Source organism: Halichoerus grypus, chromosome 1 (assembly GCF_964656455.1).
Source record: "Halichoerus grypus chromosome 1, mHalGry1.hap1.1, whole genome shotgun sequence".
In the NCBI taxonomy this organism is placed as follows: domain Eukaryota; kingdom Metazoa; phylum Chordata; class Mammalia; order Carnivora; family Phocidae; genus Halichoerus; species Halichoerus grypus.
In genome coordinates this window covers 65,858,703-65,884,301 of record NC_135712.1, presented here as the reverse complement: position 1 = coordinate 65,884,301, position 25,599 = coordinate 65,858,703, and the positions used below count along the sequence as shown (strand labels likewise).

The 25,599-nt window shown below is 37.3% G+C and overlaps 1 protein-coding gene across 4 annotated transcripts in view; it reads left to right on the top strand.

The window, feature by feature from the left end:
- Positions 1 to 25,599, top strand: part of GOLGB1 (golgin B1) — a 99,696-nt gene that overhangs the window by 54,487 nt on the left and 19,610 nt on the right. For all 4 annotated transcript variants that reach the window (XM_036093704.2, XM_078066530.1, XM_036093703.2 and 1 more), the window contains 4 exons: positions 918 to 1,032; positions 3,905 to 3,978; positions 7,051 to 12,236; positions 13,078 to 14,992. In XM_036093704.2, coding sequence (XP_035949597.1) covers positions 918 to 1,032; positions 3,905 to 3,978; positions 7,051 to 12,236; positions 13,078 to 14,992 — 7,290 coding nt within the window. The remainder of the gene's footprint in view (positions 1 to 917; positions 1,033 to 3,904; positions 3,979 to 7,050; positions 12,237 to 13,077; positions 14,993 to 25,599) is intronic.

Below are 25,599 nucleotides of genomic sequence, written 5' to 3'. Positions count from 1 at the left end.
AGCCAGAGATTGGGCTAAGTTTATACATAGAATTTAGGGCTCCCTCTTGCTGAATTTTTTCTCCTTTCTTTGATTTTGCTTCTCATAGTCTGGCAGCTGTGGTTCTCCCAAAGTCTGTCTTCTCATTTTCCAAGTTCTCATTCTGTAGCTTTTCTGTCAGTGTTTTACTTGCTCTGTGTAATGCAAACTGGGAACTTCCCTCAGGATAAAAGTCATAGAATCCTTAAACTCATCTCTTGCCATTTCTTTAAACATCAAATGAAGATTTAGGACTGAGTGAGCTATACAGACCTTCAGGGCTCAAAAATTTTGCACTTTTATGAAGAATTGTATAAATTAATCCCCTTGGAGAAGAAAAACATATAAAATGACATACAGTTAAGGATGTGTCATAATTAGATGTATGCCTCACTAGGAAAACCAAACCAATATGGATGCATAAATGAAGCACAAGATAATTTTTATTATCCTTGAAAAAAAACAAAAACAGTTATGGCTCTTCTTCCTTTTTTAAAGGTTACATGTTAACTTTTGTTCCTGTCCTTCTATGGGAATCTCTGTTCATGTTTAGTCTCCTATACAAGAGTGACCTTATTATCAAGTGGCATTAATCAAACTTTGTAATATTACTTATGGACCTGAAAATCTTTTTTCTTATGCAATAGACTTGAGATTTCTGTCTTTGTAATCCAGCGTCCATTTTTAAATTTGAAAGCCAATGAACTAGAAGTGTGTGTGAAAGATTTTTTATCTAAGGATAAAAAGCATTATTTTAAAGATGCAGATAAGTAGATGCCATTTTTAAAGTATTTTCATGCTAGAGAACTTGTAGAAGACAAAAATGCCAGAGCCTCTCTGGGCATTAGTGTCAAAGTTTTCACTGAGAATCATTAATTTGTTGTCTTTCTACAATTTAGGCAGTCACTGAGGAGAATATTGCCTTTTTGCAGAAGCAAGTGGTAGAACTAGAGAATGAAAAGAGAGCTTTGCTCCTTAGTTCTATAGAACTGGAAGAGCTGAAAGCTGAGAATGGTATGTATAAATGAAAACCATAATTCTCTCTTTTTAACCTACATGTGCCTCTACTTTTATCACTTACATATATAACATGTAGATTTTCTGATTCTATGACAATAAAGATCTTAGCACAGCTGGTAGTTATTAAAGATAGGATTAATACACAATAAACAATTAAAGCACCATACCAGTGTTTATGTAAGTATAACATTTTGCATTATGGGCTATAAATGCTGCAGGATATCTGTATTATATTTATTTTGGAGTGGTCAAGGAATCTTCAGGAGCATGGCTTGAATAGGACCTTAATAAGATGACGAATTTTTAAATAGGCAAAATGAAGAAAGAAAGTACATTCCTAGTAATAAATTTGGGGGATGAGGTAACACAGATCAGTATAAATAAAAGTCCAAAAGTAGAAAACATTTTTGGGTTTTGCTCATGTTGTATACTGCTTAGAACCCTATCCCTTTAGCCAGGCTAATTCTTACTCATCTTTCAGGCCTCAACTAGGGTATTATCTTTTTCAGGAAGTTGACCCTGATCCCTGTCAGTTGGGTTAAATTTTTGTGCCTCTATAACATTCTTACATTCCTTTAACATTGTATTAAAATCATCTGTTTATGTTTATATTTTATTCTATAAGATCTTCAGAGATAAAGTATAAGCCTTTCAAGTGTAGGAACAATTTTTCTTTTTCATCTTTGCTTTACTTTTTACCAAGAACTAGTATAGTCCCTGGCAAATAGTGGCTGCCAAATAAAGTTTTGTTGGATTGAACTAAAGTTAGCATTTTATTCTGGTAGACTGTATGAATAGTTAGTAAAAGTAAATACTTCCTTCCATTTATCATTTACTTCACAAGAACCTTGATGGTTTTAGTAACATGTAGTTAATAGTGCATTAATGATCTATTTTATCCTTGATAAACTGGACTACTGTGCTTTATCTTCTAAGAGTGAGAATGAATTTGTACCATTTCTTAAACTCTAAAGACAGTATTTCCACCTTAACCATTTTTCAGTTCTCCTTAGCTCTAAATACTGGGGATTATATATCTTTATTAGCCCGTTCCCACCATTGCTGATACATAAAGAACACCACAAATTCAGCTCATTATTCAACCCACTTGAAGCACTTCTTTGAGACCTTATCCATGATGCTTACTTTGCAGTTTTGCAAACAATACCTATCACTGTCATGTAGCTCGTTACAGTTTAGAGCTGTTACACGAGTTCCATTCTCTTTGCTTTATCCTGCAGGGATCACTGGCCTTAAGATTTTCTGTATTAGTTTTTGTGTTTGGTCTCAGGTTATTTTTGCTTCATGTATCATATTCTATTCAACTCACCTTTTGTACTTCCATTTCTACCCCTGGTACCTCTTCCTCAAATAATCTTGTGAGGTATCTGAATGCATTATATACTGTCTTGAATTTATTTGTTTCATGAATTGTCATTCATTCATTTAGCAGATTTCTATGGTACCTATTCTATGTGCCAGGCAGTAATCTAGTTGCTGCGGATACTGCCCTGAGGATATTAGAGGGGAAGATAGGCCATAAACAGGTATATAAATAAGAACATTTCAGAGAGTGATAAGTATTATGATAAAAATAAAAAGAAAATGCAGGTATGCCTGGGGGGAAGAGGAAAGCAGCATTAGAGTGGTCAGGGTAGGCCTCTCTGTTAACTTGAAACCTGAATGATGAAAAGGGGACGGCCATGCAAACAGGCTGAGCAAAGAGCATTCCAAACAGAGCAAAAAGGCAGGGCAAATAACCATGAGGTCTGAATAAACTTGGTATATTTGCAGACAGAAGTAAGACCAGTATTTTGTGGAGTAGAGTGAACAAAAAAGGGGCAGTGCCCAAGAGGAGGTTGTAGAGTAAGTGGGGTCAACTCGTGAGAGCCCATGTAGGTCACATTAAGACATCTAGATGTAGTGTACAAAGTATGCTTTTTTTCCCTTTACTATATCTGTCTTAGCTTCTCAGAAAGAGTATAAACTTCTTGGGGGCATATTAATAATCAGTATTTTTATCCTTGAAGATACTACTACCCTTTTTATATATGTGCATTAAAATAGAACATGGGGTAGAACTTGGAAGACTGGATTATGATCCCAGCTCTCTCTGAACTACCTGTAGGTCATGTCATTCTTTGTTTCCTTAGATGGTCATTGAGGAGAATGCATAGCTCTGTTCTAGTGCAAAAATTTGCTGTCTTTATGAACATATGTGAAAGAACATTGAAGACATTTAAGTGCTATATTAACGTAAAATGTATAAATATATTTTTAAGATTTATTTACTTTAGAGAGGTAGAGAGCATGCGTGAGCAGGGGGAGGGGCAGAAGAAGAGGGAGAGAGAATCCTCAAGGAGACTCCCTGCTGAGCACAGAGCCCAACGCAGGGCTCAATCCTGGGACCCTGAGATCATGACCTGAGCTGAAATCGAGAGTTGGCCGCTTAACCGATGGAGCCACCTAGGCACTCCTAATATAAGATGTATATTATGAACACAGTAAGGTTATGGATAAACCAAGGCAAATTTATTGCCCTAGGAGTCCCAAATAATGCCACAGAAATAGCTGCTACTTGTTACATGCTCTGGCGTCCTTCTTCTTTAAAGCCCTCCACTATTTATATACTTCACTCAGATTAATTATTATCATCTACCACCATTCTTTTTTTCTTTCACCATTCTTTTAGCTCATCTTCTTGTGCCACTTCTTTTTAATAATATAAATCTTTTATCTTCCCAAAACTATTTTATTTCTTTCCCCTTGATGATTTCATGCATCTCCAGTAGCCTCACAATCATACCGCTGTTTTCTCAAACACTCTACATAGATCATCTAAGGATATTTATTTTGTGACTTTCAGAAAAACTATCTTCTCAGATTACTCTCTTGGAGGCTCAGAATAGAAGTGGAGAGGCAGATAGAGAAGTCAGTGAGGTAAGTGATAATGTTCGTAAAAGTAACCAGAATGTGAACTAGATCAAGAGGAGTTAGCTTCAAACCTAAACATTTCTGCAGTTTCCTAATGTTGACTGAGCATTACATTACCTAGAAAGTGAGATCTATTTAAGAAAGTCATAATGGTTATTATTTCCCATTTAGTCTCATTCATTTCTGAATATTTGGAGTTTTTAAATTTGTCCTGAAACAAAATGCAAGTACAGTAGCTATTTATTTGGGATTTGATAATCCATTTCTCATACTGGGTTACTATTTATCTCAAATTCTTTTCCCATCTCAGAAAAGTTTCTCAGTGAGATTAGATAAAATCTCTAGTTCCCCTCCACTAAATTGGCCTAGGTTCATTTCAGATTATATTAAAAAGGGAATTTTTGAAGATTGGTGCTTTTTATAACCTGAAAATTACTATAAGAAATGTGTGGTTCTTTAATATTTTGTTGATTTAAGATTATTGTTAGCTGTATTGTGCTTAACTGGCTTTATTCTTCCAATCAAGAAGTCCATGATAGAGTCATAAATGGCCTTGAGGAATAATGTAACTTTAGTATCTGCTAAAAAAAAAAGTATCTGCTTATTATATTAGAGCTCTTCAGAGAAACAAAATAGGGAGTGTGTATATATGTAGAGAGAGATTTATTTTAAGGGAATTGGTTCATGCAAATGTGGAAGCTGGCAAATCCAAAATCTACAGGTTAGGTAGGCCAGCAGCCTGGAGACCCAGGGAAGAGTTACAGTCTGAAGGCAGCCTGCGGGCAGAATGCCCTCTGTTTGGAGGTGGTCAGTCTTTTTTTTTTTTTCTTGGTTAATGCCTTCAGCTGATTGGATGAGGCCCACTTATTTTATGGAGGGTAATCTACTCAAAGTGTACTGATTTAAATGTTAATCTAACCTAAAAAAATACCTTTACAGAAGCATCTGGAATAATGTTTGACCAAGTATCTGGGTACATGCCCTAGCCAACTTGACAATAAAATTAACCACTACACTTATATTCAGTATCTTTTGATGGGACTACTGATGCTCTGTTCACAAAATTGGCAAAAGGAAATTAAATTTTTTTTTTTTAAAGATTTTATTTATTTATTTGAGAGAGAGAGAATGAGAGAGAGCACATGTGAGGGGGGAGGGTCAGAGGGAGAAGCAGACTCCCTGCCGAGCAGGGAGCCCGATGCGGGACTCGATCCAGGGACTCCAGGATCATGACCTGAGCCGAAGGCAGTGGCTTAACCAACTGAGCCACCCAGGCGCCCCAAAAGGAAATTAAATTTTTGAAAGTTGTAGCATTGTATGGATAAGAGTCAAAGAGTAAAAATGAATCTTGGGCAAGCAGGTGCTTAATGTTTTAAGATGCTTAGCAGTAGTGTCTAGTGAAAACAAGATAACTTAGATCAAAAAAGAGGAACAGATAAGAAAGATGGTAAAAGAAAAAGAAAAACAATACCAGAAGGGAGAACAAATGAACAGAGAACAATGGAAAAGAAAGGGGAAAAACACACACACAGAAATTGCAAAAGGAAGGGTACCTAAGATAATCCTTTGGGATAAGAGAAAGTGAGTAGAAAAGGTTCATAGAATGTGTAAGCTCAACTGAAAGGGGAAGACTAGTATTAACAGAAAAAGTAATGAGAGTGGCTAGAAGAAGCAAAGTTCTCTGGTTCTCGTTCTCTCATTGTGGATAACATTGATTTTTCACTTGAGCCAAAAAGTTGAATTCTGTAGATATCGTAGGGAGCAACAGAGGATGTGACCTAGGGAAGGAGGAGAGTGAGTGAAGTGGCATGACAAAAAGAGGAAATAAGTATACTTAAGGTGAGAGAGAGAACAAGAAAGGAGTTATATTGAAGTCTTTTGGCAGAAGTGATACCTTGACTATATCAGGTCTTTAATGTGTATAGGGATGGATAAAATAGGAATGTGACATGAAGAAATTGTAAAGGAACTTTTTCTATGTGCTTAAATACTGTGTTCAGTTTTAGTCTCCAGAAATATGAGTATAAATAATGCAGAGAGCAAAGAATTTTAAGTGATTAAAAATAATGCTCATGAAAAATAACCTTTCTTAAAATAAATAATTTTAAAATGATGAATATTTTTTTCTTGTTCAGTGGCTGAGAATGTTATCAACATAATAGCAAATACTCAATACTTGCTGTGTGCCAGCTTTTGCTAGTAAATGGCAGAGCGAAGGTGTGAATTTAGGCAGTTGGGCTGCAGAGCTTGTACGCTTGACCACTACATTATTTGACAGTCCTGTGGGTTTTTCTTTCTTTTTTTTTTTTCTCCTATCAAATTGGAATTTTTTCTGGGGAAAAAAAAAATGGTGCTGTTGGCAAAGGTAGTGATTTTCTTGTGTACACTGTCCCCAGACTCATTTAGTAAAATTCTAATGAAATTTATCAGGAGACTCACTGATTTTGTTTCCCAGGAAGACAATTATAGAAATAATGTATATGGGTTGAGCAGTCTAACAGAGTTACCTTTGTAATAATAGTATTTTGTCAAGCAAGTCTGTAATTTCATACCCAAGCCTCAGCAGAACTCCTTTTTGATTATGTGATCATGGCAATTTATCTTAACCTACTTGTTTGATAATCTACTTACCTGGTAATGGCTATCTTATCTAATAGTTCCCATTTCAATGGATAGTTTAGGAAAAAGAATTATAACTTCCTTTTTTGGTATGGGATGAAACAAAATTTAATGCATCCCACCTCCCTTTTTATTTTTAAGTGGTTCTTAAGAGAACACTTAGGAATTTTAATCCAAAGAAAACAGTTTCCCAAGTAAGGGATATCCAGAAAAGGAGTTCCAGGTTACCATAGGTCTTATGAATGTGGCTTGACCTATATGATTGACAGGGTACCCTCAGAGGTCCAATTTGGGAAATAAAAACTGACTTTAAAAGTATTTAGCAGTTTTATGGTAGGATGTTTTGACTAGTAAGTTGCAGGTTTTGAAAAATGCATGAAATATGAGTTTTTAGTAGGCTCTTTCTTATAAGACACCTGACTGAGGCTTTTCCTTTTTTTTTTTTTTTTTTTTAAATAGATCAGCATGGTTGATATTACGAGGCTCAATAGGAGCAGCTCTTCTGCCGAGGAGAGTGGACAAGATGTCCTAGACAACACATTTTTTCAGAAACATAAAGAACTGTCAGTTTTATTGTTGGAAATGAAAGAAGCTCAAGAAGAGATTGCATTTCTTAAGTTGCAGCTCCAGGGAAAAAAGGCTGAGGGGGACCCTGAGGTCCCTGACCAGAAAGAAATGAAGCAGACAGAGAGTGAAGGAATACCTACAGTTAGCATGAAAATACTGCCTGAAGATACAGGGCAACATTTTCCCTCGATGTCACATGAAGAGAGCAGTCTTCCAACAGTTGAAAAAGAAGAGCAGATGAGTACTAAACTTCAGAATAGAACATCTGAGGAAATATCTTTAAATGACACAGGAATGGAATTAAAATCAGTCAAGCAGGATGATATTGATAAACCCCCTTCTGCTGTACCAGGAATTTGTCAGTGTCACCAGGATGAATTGGAAAGGCTAAAAATGCAAATTTCGGAGCTTGAAATAAGCTTTCGTAAAGCAGAAGAAATCTATGAGGAAAATTTAGATGAGAAAGCTAAGGAAATCAGCAGCCTAACCCAGTTGATTGAAGAGTTTAGGAAAAACGCTGAAAACACCAACAGCGCATTCACCGCTTTGTCTGAAGAAAGAGACCAGCTTCTTTCTCAAGTGAAGGAACTTAGTGTGGTAACAGAACTGAGGGCTCAGGTACAACAACTGGAAGTGAACCTTGCAGAAGAAGAAAGGCAAAGAAGACTTGATTATGAAAGTCAAACGACTCATCACAACTTGCTTTCTGAACAGATCCACAGTCTTAGCATAGAAGCCAAATCTAAAGATGTGAAAATTGAAGTTTTACAGAATGAACTGGATGATATACAGCTTCAGTTTTCTGAGCAGAGTACACTGATAAAAAGCCTGCAAAGCCAGCTGCAGAAGAAGGAAAATGAAGTGCTTGAAGAGGCAGAACGTGTGAGGGATATCTCAAATAAAATGGAAGAACTTTCCCAGACTCTTTCACAGAAGGAACTTGAAATAGCAAAAATGGATCAACTCTTATTAGAGAAAAAAAGAGATGTGGAAACCCTCCAACAAACCATCCTGGAGAAGGATCAGCAAGTGACAGAAATCAGCTTTAGTATGACTGAGAAAATGGTCCAGCTTAATGAAGAGAAGTTTTCTCTTGGGATTGAAATTAAAACTCTTAAAGAACAGCTGAACTTACTATCCAGAGCTGAAGAGGCAAAAAAAGAGCAGGTGGAAGAAGATAAAGAAGTTGTTTCTGGCCTTAAACAGAATTATGATGAGCTGAGCCCAGCAGGGCTCCTAAGTAAAGAAGAGCTTAAGCATGAATTAGACCTTGTGAAGAAAGAAAGTGAACAGAGAAAGAGAAAGCTCCAGGCAGCTCTTATTAACAGAAAGGAGCTTCTACAGAAAGTCAGTAGATTAGAAGAGGAATTGGCCAAAGTGAAAGATAAGTCTACGAAAGAGATCCCGCTCAATGAGTGTGAGAAGAGGGAAATGGAGGAAGATGAAGAAAGCAAAGAAGACTCAGAAAAATGTATGACTGCTAAGTGTCAAGAATTAGAAATTTCTTTAAAACAGACAATATCTGAGAAAGAGGTGGAATTAGAGCATATAAGGAAGGATTTAGAAGAAAAGGTAGCAGCTGAAGAACAGTTACAGGCTGTGATCAAACAGATGAATCAGAACTTGCAAGAGAAAACAAACCAAATAGATTTGCTGCAAGCAGAAATCACTGAAAACCAAGCAGTTATCCAAAAATTAACCCCAGGTAACAAGGATGTAGGTGATGGAGACTCAGCAACGCCTGTAAAAGAAACAGTGGCGATCAGTCCACCTAGTGCAGGTAGTGGAGAACACTGGAAACCAGAACTGGAAGAAAAGATACTGGACCTAGAAAAAGAAAAGGAACAACTTCAAAAGAAGCTACAGGAAGTGTTAACCTCTCGAAAGGCGATTCTACAGAAGGCACAGGAGAAAGAAAGACATCTTAGGGAGGAGCTAAAGCACCAGAAGGATGACTATAATCGCTTACAAGAACAGTTTGATGAGCAGAGCAAGGAAAATGAGAACATCGGAGACCAGCTAAGACAACTCCAGATTCAGGTAAAGGAGTCTATAGACAGAAAACTCCTGGGCATTGACCAGCAGGATCTAGGCTCTCCCACTCTAAGTTCAAAAGAGCCTTTATTCAAAACCACAGAGCAGCAACCTGCTCAACTTGTTTCAGAGTCTGACTTGCCTTCTTATCCTAGAGATGCAGATGCTCTGCAGGGCAGTACTTCTGTTGCCCAGATTAAGACCCAGCTGAAAGAGATAGAGGCCGAGAAAGAGGAGTTGGAATTGAAGGTTAGTTCTGCAACAAGTGAGCTTACTAAAAAATCAGAAGAGGTATTTCAGTTACAAGAGCAAATAAATAAACAAGGTTTGGAAATTCAAAGTCTGAGGACAGCATCCCATGAAGCTGAAGCCCATGCAGAAAGCCTGAGGCAGAAATTGGAAAGCAGTCAGCTAGAAATTGCCAGATTAGAACATCTAAGAGAATTGCAGCCTGAACTAGATGAACTGCAAAAACTCATAGGCAAAAAGGAAGAAGAAGTTAGATACCTTTCTGGACAGCTTAATGAGAAAGAAGAGGCCCTTATGAGAGTACAAACAGAGATAATGGAACAAGAGGATTTAATCAAGGCTCTGCATACACAGCTGGAAATGCAAGCCAAAGAACATGATGAGAAGATAAAGCAGTTACAGGTGGAACTTTGTGAAATGAAGCAAAAACCAGAAGAGACTGAAGAAAGTAAAGCAAAGCAACAAATACAGAGGAAACTGCAAGCTGCCCTTATTTCCCGAAAAGAAGCACTAAAAGAAAACAAAGGTCTCCAAGAAGAGTTGTCTTTGGCCAGAGATACCATTGAACATCTCACTAAGTCTCTGGCAGATGTGGAAAGCCAAGTTTCTACTCAAAATAAAGAAAAAGATATATTCTTAGGAAAGTTAGCTCTTCTTCAGGAAGAAAGAGACAAGCTCATTACAGAAATGGACAGATCTTTAATGGAAAATCAAAGTCTCAATGGCTCTTGTGAAAGTCTGAAATTAGCTCTGGAGAATCTTACTGAAGACAAGGAAAATTTAGTGAAGGAAATTGAATCTTTGAAATGTTCTAAGATTGCAGAAAGCACCGAGTGGCAAGAGAAACACAAAGAGTTACAAAAAGAGTATGAAATACTTCTGCAATCCTACGAGAATGTCAGTAATGAGGCAGAAAGGATTCAGCATGTCGTGGAAACTGTGAGGCAGGAGAAACAAGAATTGTATGGCAAGTTAAGAAGCACAGAAGCAAACAAGAAAGAGGCAGAAAAGCAATTGCAGGAAGCTGAACAGGAAATGGAGGAAATGAAAGAAAAGATGAGAAAATTTGCCAAATCTAAACAGCAGAAAATCCTAGAACTGGAAGAAGAGAATGACCAGCTTAGAGCAGAGGTACACTCTGGAGGAGGTACATCTAATGATGATATGGAAGCACTTCTTTCTTCCAATTCCAGCTTGAAAGAGGAACTAGAAAGGGTCAAAACAGAATATAAAACCCTTTCTAAAGAGTTTGAGGCTTTAATGACTGAGAAGGACTCTCTAAGTGAAGAGGTTCAAGATTTAAAGCATCAGGTAGAAAGTAATGTGTCCAAACAAGCTAGCCTAGAGGCTTCTGAGAAACATGATAACCAAAGGGATATCATTGAAGGGGCAACGCAGTCTGTCCCAGGTGAGTCTAATGAGCAGGATACTCGGGACATGAGCACAAGGCCCGAAGATTCGGAATCCATTCTGTCAGAGAACAGTGCCAAGAAGCCTGATGAAGGTGAGAATGTCAGCTCACATGATGAAATTAATAACTACCTTCAGCAGATTGATCAGCTCAAAGAAAGAATTGCTGAGTTAGAGGAAGAGAAGCAGAAAGAAAGGGAATTCAGCCAGACTTTAGAAAATGAGAGAAGTGCTTTACTGAGTCAAATATCAGCAAAGGATGGTGAACTAAAAATGCTTCAGGAAGAAATAACCAAAATAAACCTATCAAATCAGCAAATACAAGAAGAACTTGCCAGAGTTACCAAGCTAAAGGAGACAGCAGAAGAAGAGAAAGATGATTTGGAAGAGAGGCTTATGAATCAATTAGCAGAACTTAATGGAAGCATTGGAAATTACTATCAGGATGTTACAGATGCCCAAATAAAAAATGAGCTACTAGAATCTGAAATGCAGAACCTTAAAAAGTGTGTGAGTGAATTGGAAGAAGAAAAGCAGCAGTTAGTTAAGGAGAAAACTAAGGTGGAGTCAGAAATACGAAAGGAATATTTGGAGAAAATACAAGGTGCTCAGAAGGGACCTGGCAATAAAAGCCATGCAGAGGAACTCCAGGAGCTCTTAAAAGAAAAACAGCAAGAAATAAAGCAGCTGCAGAAGGACTGCATCAGGTACCAAGAGAAAATTAGTGCTCTGGAGAGAACTGTTAAGGCCCTAGAATTTGTTCAGACTGAGTCTCAAAAAGATTTGGAAATAACCAAAGAAAATCTGGCTCAAGCCACTGAACACCGCAAGAGGGCAGAAGCAGAATTGGCTAGCTTCAAAGTACTGCTAGATGACACTCAGAGTGAAGCAGCAAGGGTCCTAGCAGACAATCTCAAGTTGAAAAAGGAACTTCAGTCAAACAAAGAATCAGTTAAGAGCCAAATGAAACAAAAGGATGAAGATCTGGAGCGAAGACTGGAGCAAGTAGAAGAGAAACACCTGAAAGAGAAGAAGAACATGCAAGAGAAACTGGATGCTTTGCGTAGAGAAAAAGTCCACTTGGAAGAGACATTTGGAGAGATTCAGATTACCTTGAACAAGAAAGACAAGGAAGTTAAGCAACTTCAGGAAAACTTGGACAGTACTGTGGCCCAGCTTGCAGCTTTCACGAAGAGCATGTCTTCCCTCCAGGATGATCGAGACAGGGTGATAGATGAAGCCAAGAAATGGGAGAGGAAATTCAGTGATGCTATTCAAACCAAAGAAGAAGAAATTAGACTGAAGGAGGAGAACTGCAGTGTTCTAAAGGATCAACTTAGGCAGATGTCCATCCACATGGAAGAATTGAAGATCAGTATTTCCAGGTAAATGGGTAACTTTTTTGCTCTTCTAAAAGTAACTGAAGGCAAAGAAAGCCTCTAAACTATTTTTATTCCCTTTAATATTATGGGCCTAATTTTGGCTTAAATTTCCCTAGAAACTACATTCTCTCTCACTTCTGACTCTTTCTTTTTTTGTTGATGACTTTTGGCTAGTATTAGGTGAAAAATCCATTCTGCTTCTCTTCCCTTCTCTCTGTTGAGAGATCGCTTTGATTTCTCCCTTTCTTTTAATTTTCATTTCCACTACCTTTGTCTGGATTTTTACTGTGTTACTCCCAAATGATTGCTTTAGCCTCATAAATGATCTCCTCTTTTCTCTTCCCCGTATTCCAGATCAATTCATATGCATGAGAGTTATTTTCCTCTAACTTCAATTTTATATCATTTTTCAAGCTCAAGAACTAACAGTGTCCCCCATACTGGGTACTCCTCCACTTTTAATAGGATTTTTCTGCTCTGAGACAGGTTTTGTCATTGTCTGTCATACCAAGATTATTCCTTTAAGGAGCTAGATGTGAGCTTGTCTGGAGCAAAGTAAAGCAAAATAGGAGAAAATACTGCTTTCTAGAGTGTACAAAGTCATGTCACTAAAATAAGCAACATGGCTTTGGAGTTTTATGACTTTTATACCCTTAGGTGCACTATACCTTTAATACAGAGCATCCAGTAGAGCTAATATCTCTTCATGGAAAGGATGAGCACCTTTAATTATGAATACTGATTCATCTTTAGATCTGAGTAGCATTGTCATATATGTTCCTTAGGCATCAGATAGTTTTTCCTGGAAATCTGTGATTAATGACCTTCTCTCTTTTTTTTCCAGGCTTGAACATGACAAGCAGATTTGGGAGTCCAAGGCCCAGACAGAGGTTCAGCTTCAACAGAAGGTCTGTGATACTCTGCAGGGGGAAAACAAAGAACTTTTGTCCCAGCTAGAAGAGATTCGACAACTATACCACAGTTCTCAGAATGAATTAGCTAAGTTGGAATCAGAACTTAAGATTCTCAGAGACCAGTCGACTGATTTAAATAACTCTTTAGAAAAGTGTAAGGAAAATAAAGAAAACTTGGAAGGGATCATAAAGCGGCAAGAGGCTGATATCCAGAATTGTAAGTTCAGTTATGAACAGCTAGAGACGGATCTTCAGGCCTCCAGACAACTGACCAGCAGGCTGCATGAAGAAATAAACATGAAAGAGCAGAAGATTATAAGCCTGCTTTCTGCCAAGGAACAGGCAATCCAAGTAGCTGTTGCTGAACTGCATCAGCAACATAATAAAGAAATTAAAGAATTGGAAAACCTGTTGTCCCAGGAGGAAGAGGAGAATATTGTCTTAGAAGAGGAGAAAAAAAAGGCTGTTGACAAAACCAAACACCTTATGGAGACACTAAAATCCATCAAAAAGGAAAACTTGCAGCAGAAGGCTCAGTTGAATTCCTTTGTTAAATCCATGTCTTCTCTCCAGGATGACCGAGACCGCATTGTCAGCGACTACCAACAGCTGGAAGAGCGACATCTCTCTGTCATCCTGGAAAAAGATCAACTCATCCAGGACGCTGCTGCTGAGAATAACGAGCTTAAAGAAGAAATTCGATGCTTGCGAAGTCATATGGATGATCTCAATTCTGAGAATGCCAAACTAGATGCAGAACTAATCCAATATAGAGAAGACCTGAACCAAGTCATATCAAGAAAGGACTGCCAGCAAAAGCAACTCCTTGATGCTCAACTTCAGCAGAATAAGGAGCTGAAAAGTGAATGTGCCAAATTGGAAGAAAAGCTGAAGGAGTCTGAGGATGGAAAGGAGGATCTGCAGAGGTCCTCTCTTGCTCTAGAGGAGGAGAAACAAGGTTTGTGTAAAGAGATTGAGAGCTTAAAGATGTCTGTATCCCAACTAAAGAGACAATTGACAGCCTTGCAAGAAGAAGGAACTTTGGGAATATTTCAGGCCCAATTAAAAGTAAAAGAAGAAGAAGTACAGAAGTTAAGTACTACCCTTTCCTCCTCTCAGAAGAGAATTACAGAACTGGAAGAGGAATTGGTTCATGTTCAGAAGGAGGCTGCCAAGAAGGTGGGTGAAATTGAAGATAAACTGAAGAAAGAATTAAAGCATCTTCATCATGATGCAGGGATAATGCGAAACGAAACAGAAACTGCAGAAGAGAGAGTGGCAGAGCTGGCGAGAGATCTGGTGGACATGGAACAGAAATTACTTTCGGTCACCAAAGAAAATAAAGATCTCACAGCACAAATCCAGTCTTTTGGAAGGTCTATGAATTCCCTACAAAATAGCAGAGATCATGCCAATGAGGAGCTTGATGAACTGAAAAGGAAATACAATGCCAGTCTGAAGGAGCTGGAACAGCTGAGAGAAGAACAGGGCCTCGTACGCAGGGGGAGAGATGCTCTTGTTTCTAAAGTTGCCCTTTCAGGGAACTCCACTGAGGATAACAGCTTGCCTCACCTCGAGAAACTTAACCAACAGCTTCTGTCCAAAGATGAGCAACTGCTTCACTTGTCCTCACAACTAGAAGATTCTTACAACCAAGTACAGTCCTTTTCCAAGGCTATGGCCAGTCTACAGAATGAGAGAGATCACCTGTTGAATGAACTGGAGAAATTCCACAAGTTGGAGGAGGGAAAGCAGAGGTCTGCAGCCCAGCCTGCAGCCAGCCCAGCTGAAGTCCAGAGTTTAAAGAAAGCTATGTCATCACTCCAAAATGACAGAGACCGACTAGTGAGTGTCTGCTTCTCTTTCTGATCTTCTTTTGAGAGTTTTTGAGACTTTCTTTAAAAATGTTCATTTCTATAGAAAAGGATGAGCACATTCTTACACATATTATCTGGGGACTCTGGGGCAGTATTATACATCCCACAGGTTCTGTTTGGTCTTAGAGAAACACACAAACATTATTTGAATTACTTTAAATCGGCCATTACCATTTAAAAACAATTACAGATTTTCTTTGCACGAAACTCTCCATTGGTTATAAAAGGACTAAGAGATGGAGGTTGTTTTATATATTTTATACACACATGTAAATAGTTCCAGAATTTGTCATAGTTTAATTGAACGAAGGTGTAGGGGTCATTCGGGGCCTTCTTACAGTGACAGTTTGGCCTTAGGTTATCTGGTAGAATTAAGGGTAGAGAGGACTTAGCTTATCCCATGTATATATCTCAACCCTAATTTGTCACAAAAAAATTTAAATGTAAAAAAGGTTAATTTAAAAAAGTTTAATATCCAAGTTTTTTTCAATCTAAGAGAAAGATAAGGAGGATCTCTCATGCTAAAATTTTGCTTTTAGTAGGATCCAGTAGTTTAGTCCAGGTCGTTTTTCTTAACTTCCGGGTTATCAAGATTCAGAAGCAAAAACTGGAACTACGAGCTAAGCCAGGTTCTACTTTGTGAGATTACTGTCTTCACTTTCATGACAGTTCTTAACTCTTTCAAGGCCATGTACTTAGGCCGAATAGGAAATAAATTGAGCTTCAAAAGGTTGGATTTTCCATTAAAAAGTGACCCATGTCCAGAATATGAAAATTCTAGTTTTTAAGATTAGCCTGAATAAAAAGATCGTAGCCCCAATTATAATTTTTTTTCTAATTTTTCTTTTTCTTTGTAGGCAATGTGTTCATTCATATTACACTTAATATCCAGCATTTATAGATAATTTTTTCACTTTTGTAATCTGAACAAAACCCCTCTTTACAGCTGTGATTTTGACAGCAATATAATGTACACATATTTCTTTATATCTTAAAAATAGTTTCAGTTCAACTGACTTTGTCCTAAGAGCTAAACCTTTTTTTGTTGCTTTCAGAATGCAGATGCAAAAGGTTTTCATCAGAACAGTATATACCTCAAAGTTGTAGTGTATAGCATCTAGGACTTGATTATCTTCAAGGTCAAAATCTTTTTCCTGGAAGCTATTAGGTTAGATTTTGAATACACAAGGTTTCATTTAGTGAATTGCTTTACTCCTCTTATCTGTTCTAAACACTGGGGACAAAACTTGCTATCTCTCAACCCTTTCTATCTCTCAATCCCCATTCCACATTTTTGTCTGCTGGATATGCCAAGTCAGCATGTTTTTACTTCTATATTTCTATAACCCATAGTAATGTTCTTCTGTTCCCTAAGGCTCATAACTGTCTATGATTTTATTTCATTTATCATCAAGGTCTGTCACTTTATTCACAATGGGCCTCAATTATCTCTTTTCCTTTCAGTCATCATCATCTTAGGATAAGCTCTTAACACTGTACACTTAACTGTTGTGATACTGCTTCTCCCAGTTTGTCACTTTCCAGTATATTTTATATACCATCGCTGAATAAATCTGAAGCTCTGCTTTCTTATTACTGTACTGCTCAAAAACCTTTAACAGTTGTATTATCTCTAGAATAGGCTTAGGATTCAAACCTCTTAGTCTGGCATTTGAGACCCTATAATTTGTCTAGTCCTTCTTTCCAGTCTTCCTTGTTACTGCTCCCCTACTCATACTCTTCATTGCAGCCAAACTGATCTACTCATTATGGAATAATCTTACCTAGTACTTGCATATTACCATCTCTGAACCAAAATGTCCTCTCGATTTTCCTTTTTTGGGCGAATATTTCCCGCTATTAAACATCACCCTGGAGCTCAAATTCTCTGGTTACATTTCCAGATCACTTAATTGTCTATTACCTTCTGTACTTCTCTAGTACTTTCATTTGTCCCATATTGTCTTGATGTGTATATGTATATATGTCTATGTGTGTAAGTGTCATGACTTATACTTGTTTGTATTTCCTATGATTTTAACATAGTAATTATATGGTAGATAATAAACAATTGGTGGCCATTCCTTATTTTTGTGGTTGTTACTGAAAACACTCTTTTTTCCATTTGTGAAACTGTCATGTAGGGGAGTTCTGGAAACATTTGCTTTTACATCTGCCATAAATGAAAGCCAACGCAGGGTTATAAATCACATGAAGGCCTGACAGTCTGACTTGGTAATACTACATATGAGGTCCACTGCAGTCTGCTGAAGCCCTTCTGCATACTTTGGAATGTATTGTTAACTGTCCATCAGCTCTTTTCCACATACTTTGTTCTCAGTCTGTGTCCTGGGCATTGAAGTTTATAGTCTCTCAGTCACTGGCTGCATGTATGATAAATACGGGAGCTATCTTATATCAACCACTATCCGTTTAAACATTCAGCTTAGGCCAGCAGTTTATCACCTCTGCCTACACTACACTTCCTTTCCCTCAGGACCACCCCAGAAATGATTTAGATCTGAAAGGGATTTAGCTTGCTTTGGTTCTCTTTTTACTTAGTTATTCAAGGGGAAGTTTCTCAAAGTCTGAGGGTCCAAGTGGCAGAGAATAAGCCCTGGGGATTCTGCTATGGTGTCACAAACAACTCTGAAAACATTCTGGAGTTTTCATATCTGTTTGAACTTCCTTAGGACTTTCCCATAATCAAGTAGGTACTTAGGCAGTTTCTACCTAAAGGGTAGAAAGCAAATCTCCAGAGCTGTATGTATTTATCTATACTCATTTTGTTCTTTTTTAAAAAATTTTTTTGTTTTTAAATTCCAGTATAATTAATGTAGTGTGACATTAGTTTCAGGTATACAATATAGTGATTCAGCAATTCTATCCATTACTCAGTGCTCATCAGGATAAGTGTACTCTTAATCTCCTTCACCTGTTTCACCCATTCCCCATCCACCTCCCCTCTGGTAACCATCAGTTTGTTCTCTGTATTTAAGAGTCTGCTTTTTTGCCTTTTTTTTTCTTTGACTATTTGTTTTGTTTCTTAAGTTCCACATATGAGTAAAATCATACGGTATTTGTCTTTCTTTGACTGACTTATTCCACTTAGCATCATACACTCTATACCCATACAAGTTGTTGCAAATAGTGAGACTTCATTCTTTTTTATGGCTGAGTAATATTCCATTATATATATGCACCACATCTTTATCCATTCATGCTTCTATAGTTTAGCTATTGTAAATAATGCTGCTATAAACATAGGAATGCATATATCTTTTCTAATTAGTATTTTTGTGTTTTTGGGGTAAATACCCAGTAGTAGAATTACTGGATCATATGGTAATTCTATTTTTAATTTTTTGAGGAATTTCCATTACTGTTTCCCACCATGGAAGCACCAGTTGCTTCTAGTTACATTCCCGTCAACAGTGCACAGGCATTCCTTTTCCTCCATATCTTTGCCAACACTTGTTGTTTCTTGTGTTTTTTATTTTAACTATTCTGACCGGTGTGAGGTGATACCTCATTGTGGTTTTGATTTGCATTTCTCCCATGATTAGTGATGTTGAGTATTTTTTCATGTGTCTGTTGGCCATCTGTATATCTTTTTTGGAAAAATACCTGTTCGTGTCTTCTGCCCATTTTTAAATTGAATTTTTTTTTTTGGTGTTAAGTTTTATAAGTTTTTTTTTTTTTTATGTATTTTAGGTACTAACCCTTTAGTGGATATATCATTTATAAACACCTTCTTCCATTCAATAGGTTGTCTTTTTTTGTTGATTATTTCTTTTGCTATGCAGAAGCTTTTTATTTTGATGTAGTCCCAATAGTTTATTTTTGCTTTTTTTCCCTTGCCTTGGGAGACATATCTAGAAAAACGTTGCTAGGGCCAGTGTCAAAGAAATTACTGCCTGTGCTCTCTTCTAGGATTTTTATGGTTTTAGGTCTCACAATTAAGTCTTTAATCCATTTAGGATTTATTTTTGTGTATGGTGTAAGAAAGTAATCCAGTTTCATTCTTTTGCCTGTAGCTGTCCAGTTCCCCATTCAATTCCCATTTCAGCATTTGTTGAAGAAACTCTCCTTTTCCCATTGCATATTCTTGCCTCATTTGTTGTACATTAATTGATCAATAATTGTGGGTTTGTTTCTTGGCTCTCTGTTCTGTTCCAGTGATCTATGTGTCTGTTTTTATGTCAGTACCATACTGTTTTGATTACTACAGCTTTGTAGTATAGCTTGAAATCTGGGATAGTGGGGGTACCCCCCTTTTCCAGATTGCTTTGGCTATTTGGGGTCGTTCGTGGTTGCACACAAATTTTAGGATTATTTTTTCTAGTTTTGTGAAAAATGCTGTTGGCATTTTGATAGGAATTGTGTTTGATTATGGATTGCTTTGGGTAGTATTGACATTTTAATATTTGCTCTCCCAATCCATGAGCATGTAATATCTTTCCATTTGTTTGTGTCATCTTTAATTTCTTTCACCAGTGTTTTATAGTTTTCAGAGTACAGGTCTTTCACCTCTTTGGTTAATTTTATTCTTAGGTATTTTATCATTTTTGGTTGCAATTGTAAATGGAATTGTTTTACCAATTTCTCTTTCTGTTGGTTCATTAAGTATATAGACATCAACAGATTTCTGTATTGATTTTTGTATCCTGTAACTTTACTGAATTCATTTATCAGTTCTAGTAGTTTTGGGGGGCATCTTTAGGGTTTTCTATATAGTATCATGTCATCTGCAAATATTGAAAGTTTTACTTCTTCCTTACCAATTTGGATGCCTTTTATTTCTTTTTCTTATCTAATTGCTGTGTCTAGGACTTCTAGTACTATGTTGAATAAAAGTGGTGAGAGAGAAAATCCTTGTGTTGTTCCTGACCTCAGGGGAAAAGCTCTCTGTTTTTCCCATTGAGTATGATGTTAGCTGTGGGTTTTTCATATAAGGCCTTTATTATGTTGAGGTATGTTCCCTTTAAACCTACTTTGTTGAGGGTTTTTATTATGAATGGATGCTGTACTTCGTCAAATGCTTTTTCTTCATTTATTGAAAAGATCATATGGTTCTTACCATTTCTCTTATTGATGTGGTGTATCATGTTGATTCATTTGTGAATATTGAACCACCCTGCATCCCAGGAGTAAATTCTACTGGATCATGGTGAATGATTTTTTTAATGTATTGTTGGATTCAGTTTGCCATCCTCCATTTTGTTGAGGATTTTTGCATCTATGTTCATCAGCTTTATTGACCTGTAGTTCTTTTTATAGTGTCTTTATCTCGTTTTAGAATCAGGGTAATGCTAACCTCATACAGTGAATTTGGGAGATTCCCTACCACTTCTACTTTTTGGAATAGTTTGAGACGAACAGGATTAACTCTTCAAATGTTTGTTAGAATTCACCTGTGAAGCTGTCTTGTTTGTTGCGAGTTTGTTGATTACTGATTCAATTTCTTTGCTGGTTATCAGTCTGCTCAAATTTTCTATGTCTTCCTGCTTCAGTTTTTTTTTTTTTTCCTGCTTCAGTTTTGATAGGTTACATGTTTCTATGAATTTATCCATTTCTTCTAGGTTGTCCAATTTGTAGACACACAATTTTTCATAATATTCTCTTATAATCTTTGTATTTCTGTGATGTCAGATATTTCTCCTCTTTCATTTCTGATTTTGTTTGAGTCCTCTCTCCCTCTCCCCCCCTCTTCTCTTTTTTGATGAGTCTAGCCAACATTTTATCATTTTTGTTGATCTTTTCCAGGAACTAGCTCCTGGTTTCAGCAATTTGTCCTATTCTATTTTTAGTTTCCATTTTATTTATTTCTGCTGTAATTTATTATTTCCCTCCTTCTATTGGTTTTGGGTTTTGTTTGTTCTTTTTCTAGCTCCTTTGAGTGTAAGGTTAGGTTGTTTATTTGAGATTTTTCTTGCTTCTTGAGGTAGGCCTATATTACTATAAACTTCCCTCTTAGAACAGCTTTTGCTGCATCCCAAAGATTTTGGATTGTTGTGTTTTCATTTTCATTTGTCTCTGTGTATTGTTTGATTTCCTCTTTGATTTCTTTGTTGACTAATTCATTAGTAGCATGTTATATAATCTCCACGTATTTCTATTCTTTCCAGATTTTTTCTTGGGGTTGATTTCTAGTTTTATAGCATTGTCAGAAAAGGTGCATGATATGACTTCTGTTATTTTGAATTTGTTGAGACTGGTTTTGTGGCCTAATATGTGATCCTTTCTGGAGAATGTTCCATGTGCACTTGAAAAGTGTGTATTCCACTGTTTTAGGATAGAATGTTCTGAATATACCTGTTAGATACATCTGGTCCAATGTGTCATTCAAAGCCACTGTTTCCTTTTTTCCTTGTTGATCTTCTGTTTGGATCATCTATCCCTTGATTTCAGTGGGGTATTAGTCTCCTACTATTCTTGTATTACTATCAATTACTTGCTTTATGTTTGTTGTGAGCTGCTTTATCTATTTGGGTGCTTCCATGTTGGGTGCATAAATATTTACAATTGTTACATATTGTTGATTATTCCCTTTATGATTATGTAATGTTCTTCTTTGTTTCTTGTTACTATCTTTATTTTAAAGTCTATTTTGTCCACTGTAAGTATTGTTACCCTGGATTTCTCTTGAAATCCATTTGCATGATAAATGTTTCTCCATCGCCCTCATTTTCAATCTGCAGATGTCTTTAGGTTTGAAATGAGTCTCTTGCAGACAGCATCTAGATGGGTCTTGTTTTTTTATCCATTCTTTCACCCTGTGTTTTTTGATTGGAGGGTTTAATTCATTTACATTCAAAGTAATTATTGATAGGTATGTATGTATTGCTATTTTTGTTACTTGTTTTACAGTTGTTTTGTAGATCTCTGTTCCTTTCCTCTCTTGCTCTCTTCTCTCATGGGTTGCTGGCTTTCTTTAGTGATATACTTCAATTCCTTTTCTTTATTTTTTGTATATCTATTACTGGTTTCTTGATTTGCGGTTACCATTAGGTTTATATATAACATCTTGTGCATATAACAATCTGTATTAAGTTGATTGTTGCTTAAGTTTTTTTTTTTTTAAGATTTTTATTTATTTATTTGACAGAGAGAGAGCACAAGCAGCGGGAGGAGCAGGCAGAGGAAGAGGGAAAAGCAGGCTCCCCACTGAGCAAGGAGCCTCATTCAGGGCTCAATCTTAGGACTCTGGGATCATGACCTGAGCCTAAGGCAGACACTTAACGACTGAGCCACCCAGGCGCCCTGATTGTTGCTTAAGTTAGAACCCATTCTAAAAGTGCCAAAATTTACTCCTCTCCCCTCCATGTTTTAGGTATAGTGTCATACTTCACGTATTTTTATTTTGTGAAACCCTTGACTGGTTTTTATAGCTATACTTAATTTTACTGCTTTTGTGTTTCCTACTTTTCTTATTCCTGTTTATGGTCTTTCCTTTCCACTTGAAGAATCCACTTTAACATTTCTTGTAAGGCTGGTTTAATGGCGATGTATTCCTTTTACTTTCATTTGTCTGGGAAACTCTTTTATCTCTCCTCCTATTCTGAATGACAGCCTTGCTGGATAGAGTATTGTTGGTTGCAGTTTTTTTCTTTCAGCACTTTGAATGTATCATGCCACTCTCTTGTGGCCTGCAATGTTTCTGCTGAAAAATCAGCTGATAACTTTATGGGCTTTCTCTTGTATGTACTGTGTTCTTTACTCTTGCTGCTTTTAAAATTCTTTATCATTACTTTTTTTTGCCATTTTAATTACTCTTATTATCTTGGTGTGGACCTCTTTGGGTTGATTTTGTTGGGGGCTCTCTGTGCCTCCTGGATCTGGATTTATGTATCTTTCCCCAGATTAGGGAAATTTTCAGCTATTATTTCTTCAAATAAATTTTCTGCCCCATTTTCTTGGTCTTCTTCTTCTGGGATCTGTATAATGCAAATGTTGTTACTTTTGAAGATGTGGTTGAGTTCCCTTAATCTATTCTCATTCTTTATTAATCTTATTTCTTTCTTCTGTTCAGTTTGATTGTTTTCCCTTACTCTGTCCTCCAGGTCACTGATCTGTACTTCTCTTTTCTCTAGTCTACTATTTATTCTCTCTAGTGTATTTTTAATTTCGTGTCTGGATGTTAGGAAAGGCAGCAACATCAAGTCAGCTGTAGCAAGTAGCAGCCTTATAAAGAAGAGGTCCTATGGTGCTCTGTAGTGCAGTGTCCCTTGTTCACCAGCACCTGGCACTTCCAGGGTGTCTCATGGGTATTGTATATACCCTCCTATTGTGGCTGTGCTGGTTTGCCTTCAGTGTAGTCATCTGCAGTAGCTCTCTTTGCCTGTTTTGGGCAGAGTTGGGCCGCTGTATTGTTAATGGGCCACTCTGGGGCTGCCTTGGGCTTGAGTTGGGTCAGACCAGGTGTTTGCCGGAGTTGTGGTTGCACTGAACTTCAGGGTGCTCTCCCTGTGTTATCCCCTTGGAGACTTTTGTTGGTGGGTGGGGCCTGCAGTCAGACTAGATGTCTGTTCCCAGCCCACTGCTAAGGCTGCAGTTAAACTCTAATGTGTGGTTATCTTCCCCCTCTCCCTTGTACAGGAGTCACTTTAGAGTGGTACTGGTCCCTGTTGGGGCTGCTTGCACAATGCCACACCTGTGGCACCACTTTGGATATACTCCTGCTGAGGCCAGGTTGGAGGGGGTGAGTCTACAGAAGAGCCCAGGGGTGGGGTGCACTGTTAGCAATCCACGTGGAAAGTGTTTGTGCTGTGCTGGTTCCTGCAGGTGTCTGTATATGTAGGCTGAGGGGTGGGAGGGAAATGGTGCCCGCCAGCTCCTTTGTTCTTGGAAAAGTCTCCCAAAGATCCCTGACTCTCCAGCACACACTCTGAGATTAATAAATGAATCTCCTTCCTGTATACCCCAGGCATTTTCCAAAATGTTGCTTTTATGCTCTATCTCAGCGGGGCTGTTTGTTGTGCTGTTTATTGGCAGGGACTCAGTTTCCTCTTGCCCTCCAGCTCTCCCAGAGCCAAGCTGCTCATTTTTAAAATTCCAGGTGGTAAGCCCAAATGCTTGTAAAAACTCCGGATATTAACCCCCTCTGGCTCTCAAAGCCAAATGTTATGGGGATTTGTCTTCCCAGTGCAGGTCCCTGTGACTGGGATGCCTGGTGTGGAGTCTGCCCCTGTCCCTTCTCTGTGCTTGTAGTGCCCCTCCTTCCCATGGACAGTCTCATGGATCAGCTTGGTTCCCGACTGTGTCTCCACCCTTCCTACCATTTTTGATGTGGTCTCTTCTCTATGTTTAGCTCTGGAGAGTCTGTTCTGCCAGTCTTTGGGTAATTTTCTGGGTTATTTACACTGATGTGGGTTCATCCTAGTTGTATTCCTCAAATGAGGTGAGTTTAGGATCCTCTGACTCTGCCATCTTTCTCGGAAGTCCCATATACTCATTTCATTCTGAAAATCACTTGAAGTAGCATATCTTGAAATTGTTTTCAAGATAATATAATACAAGTAACTGGGAAGGAAGAGAAAATGAGGATAGAGAAAAAGATTAATCCAGGAATAAATTTAATGTCCCTAGGAGATATCACAATATCTTTTTAGAAAGATGGGTCATCAATTTTTTTTCCCAGTTTTCTGGCAGCCATCAGAAATAAGGAATTAAAGAGCCATATACATGAATTGCAGTGTCCATATTTTAGGGAAAAGGAAGAAAGAAAAGCTATTTGTTTAATATAAGAATAGTTATTCTTTAAGTATTGAGGCCTGCAAGAAATTCCTTCTGTCCATAGAGAGGACTGTATGAAGTTGTAAAACATCCTTTACTTCTCTACAGTAAATACAATTGTTTTATAGGGTTTAGTTTAGCTGTTCCTTGCAGTAACTGCATAGCAAAAGAATTTTGTATAATTTCTGAAAGGTACTTACACAAATGGTTAAAATGCAGTCCCAGACACACAGCTTTTTGATGATTTGGTCTATTTTGAGATTAACATTTAGAGTATCTGGATTAGAGGAGTGAATAAAGAATATATTTAGTGCATAAAAAATATATTTTTGCTTTAAAACAAAACAAAATGTTTTATTTTAATTTTTGTTTAAAAAATAACGTTATGTACATATATATAAGTCCCTAAATTCTGCATGTCACTAAATTCTGCATGTTTGATGAGAAAAACAAACAGCACCTCCACTCCAACTCTCTTTCTCTTTCTCCCGAGGCAATTTGCTTTTAACTCTCTTATTATTTTGGTGTTTTCTCAGTGTCTACATATCACACTTATAATGCATCTTGGATTTTCATTCTTTGCATTAGCTATTGACTTTCTTTTATGCTAACAGGGTTTAGTTCTCTTACCTCCCTCTGCTTCCACAGTACATATGCACATATTCAATATATAGCCTCTTCCCCATTCTCCTGATGTAATTTAAATTTTGGTTAATTCAGTATTTTTGTTTATATCAGTGTTTACATTTTTATGACTACAGATGCAAGCTGAGACGTGTTATTTTTATTTTCCTCAGCATCTTTTTTCCCCTTAGAGTTAATAACTGTGTTTTTGTTGTT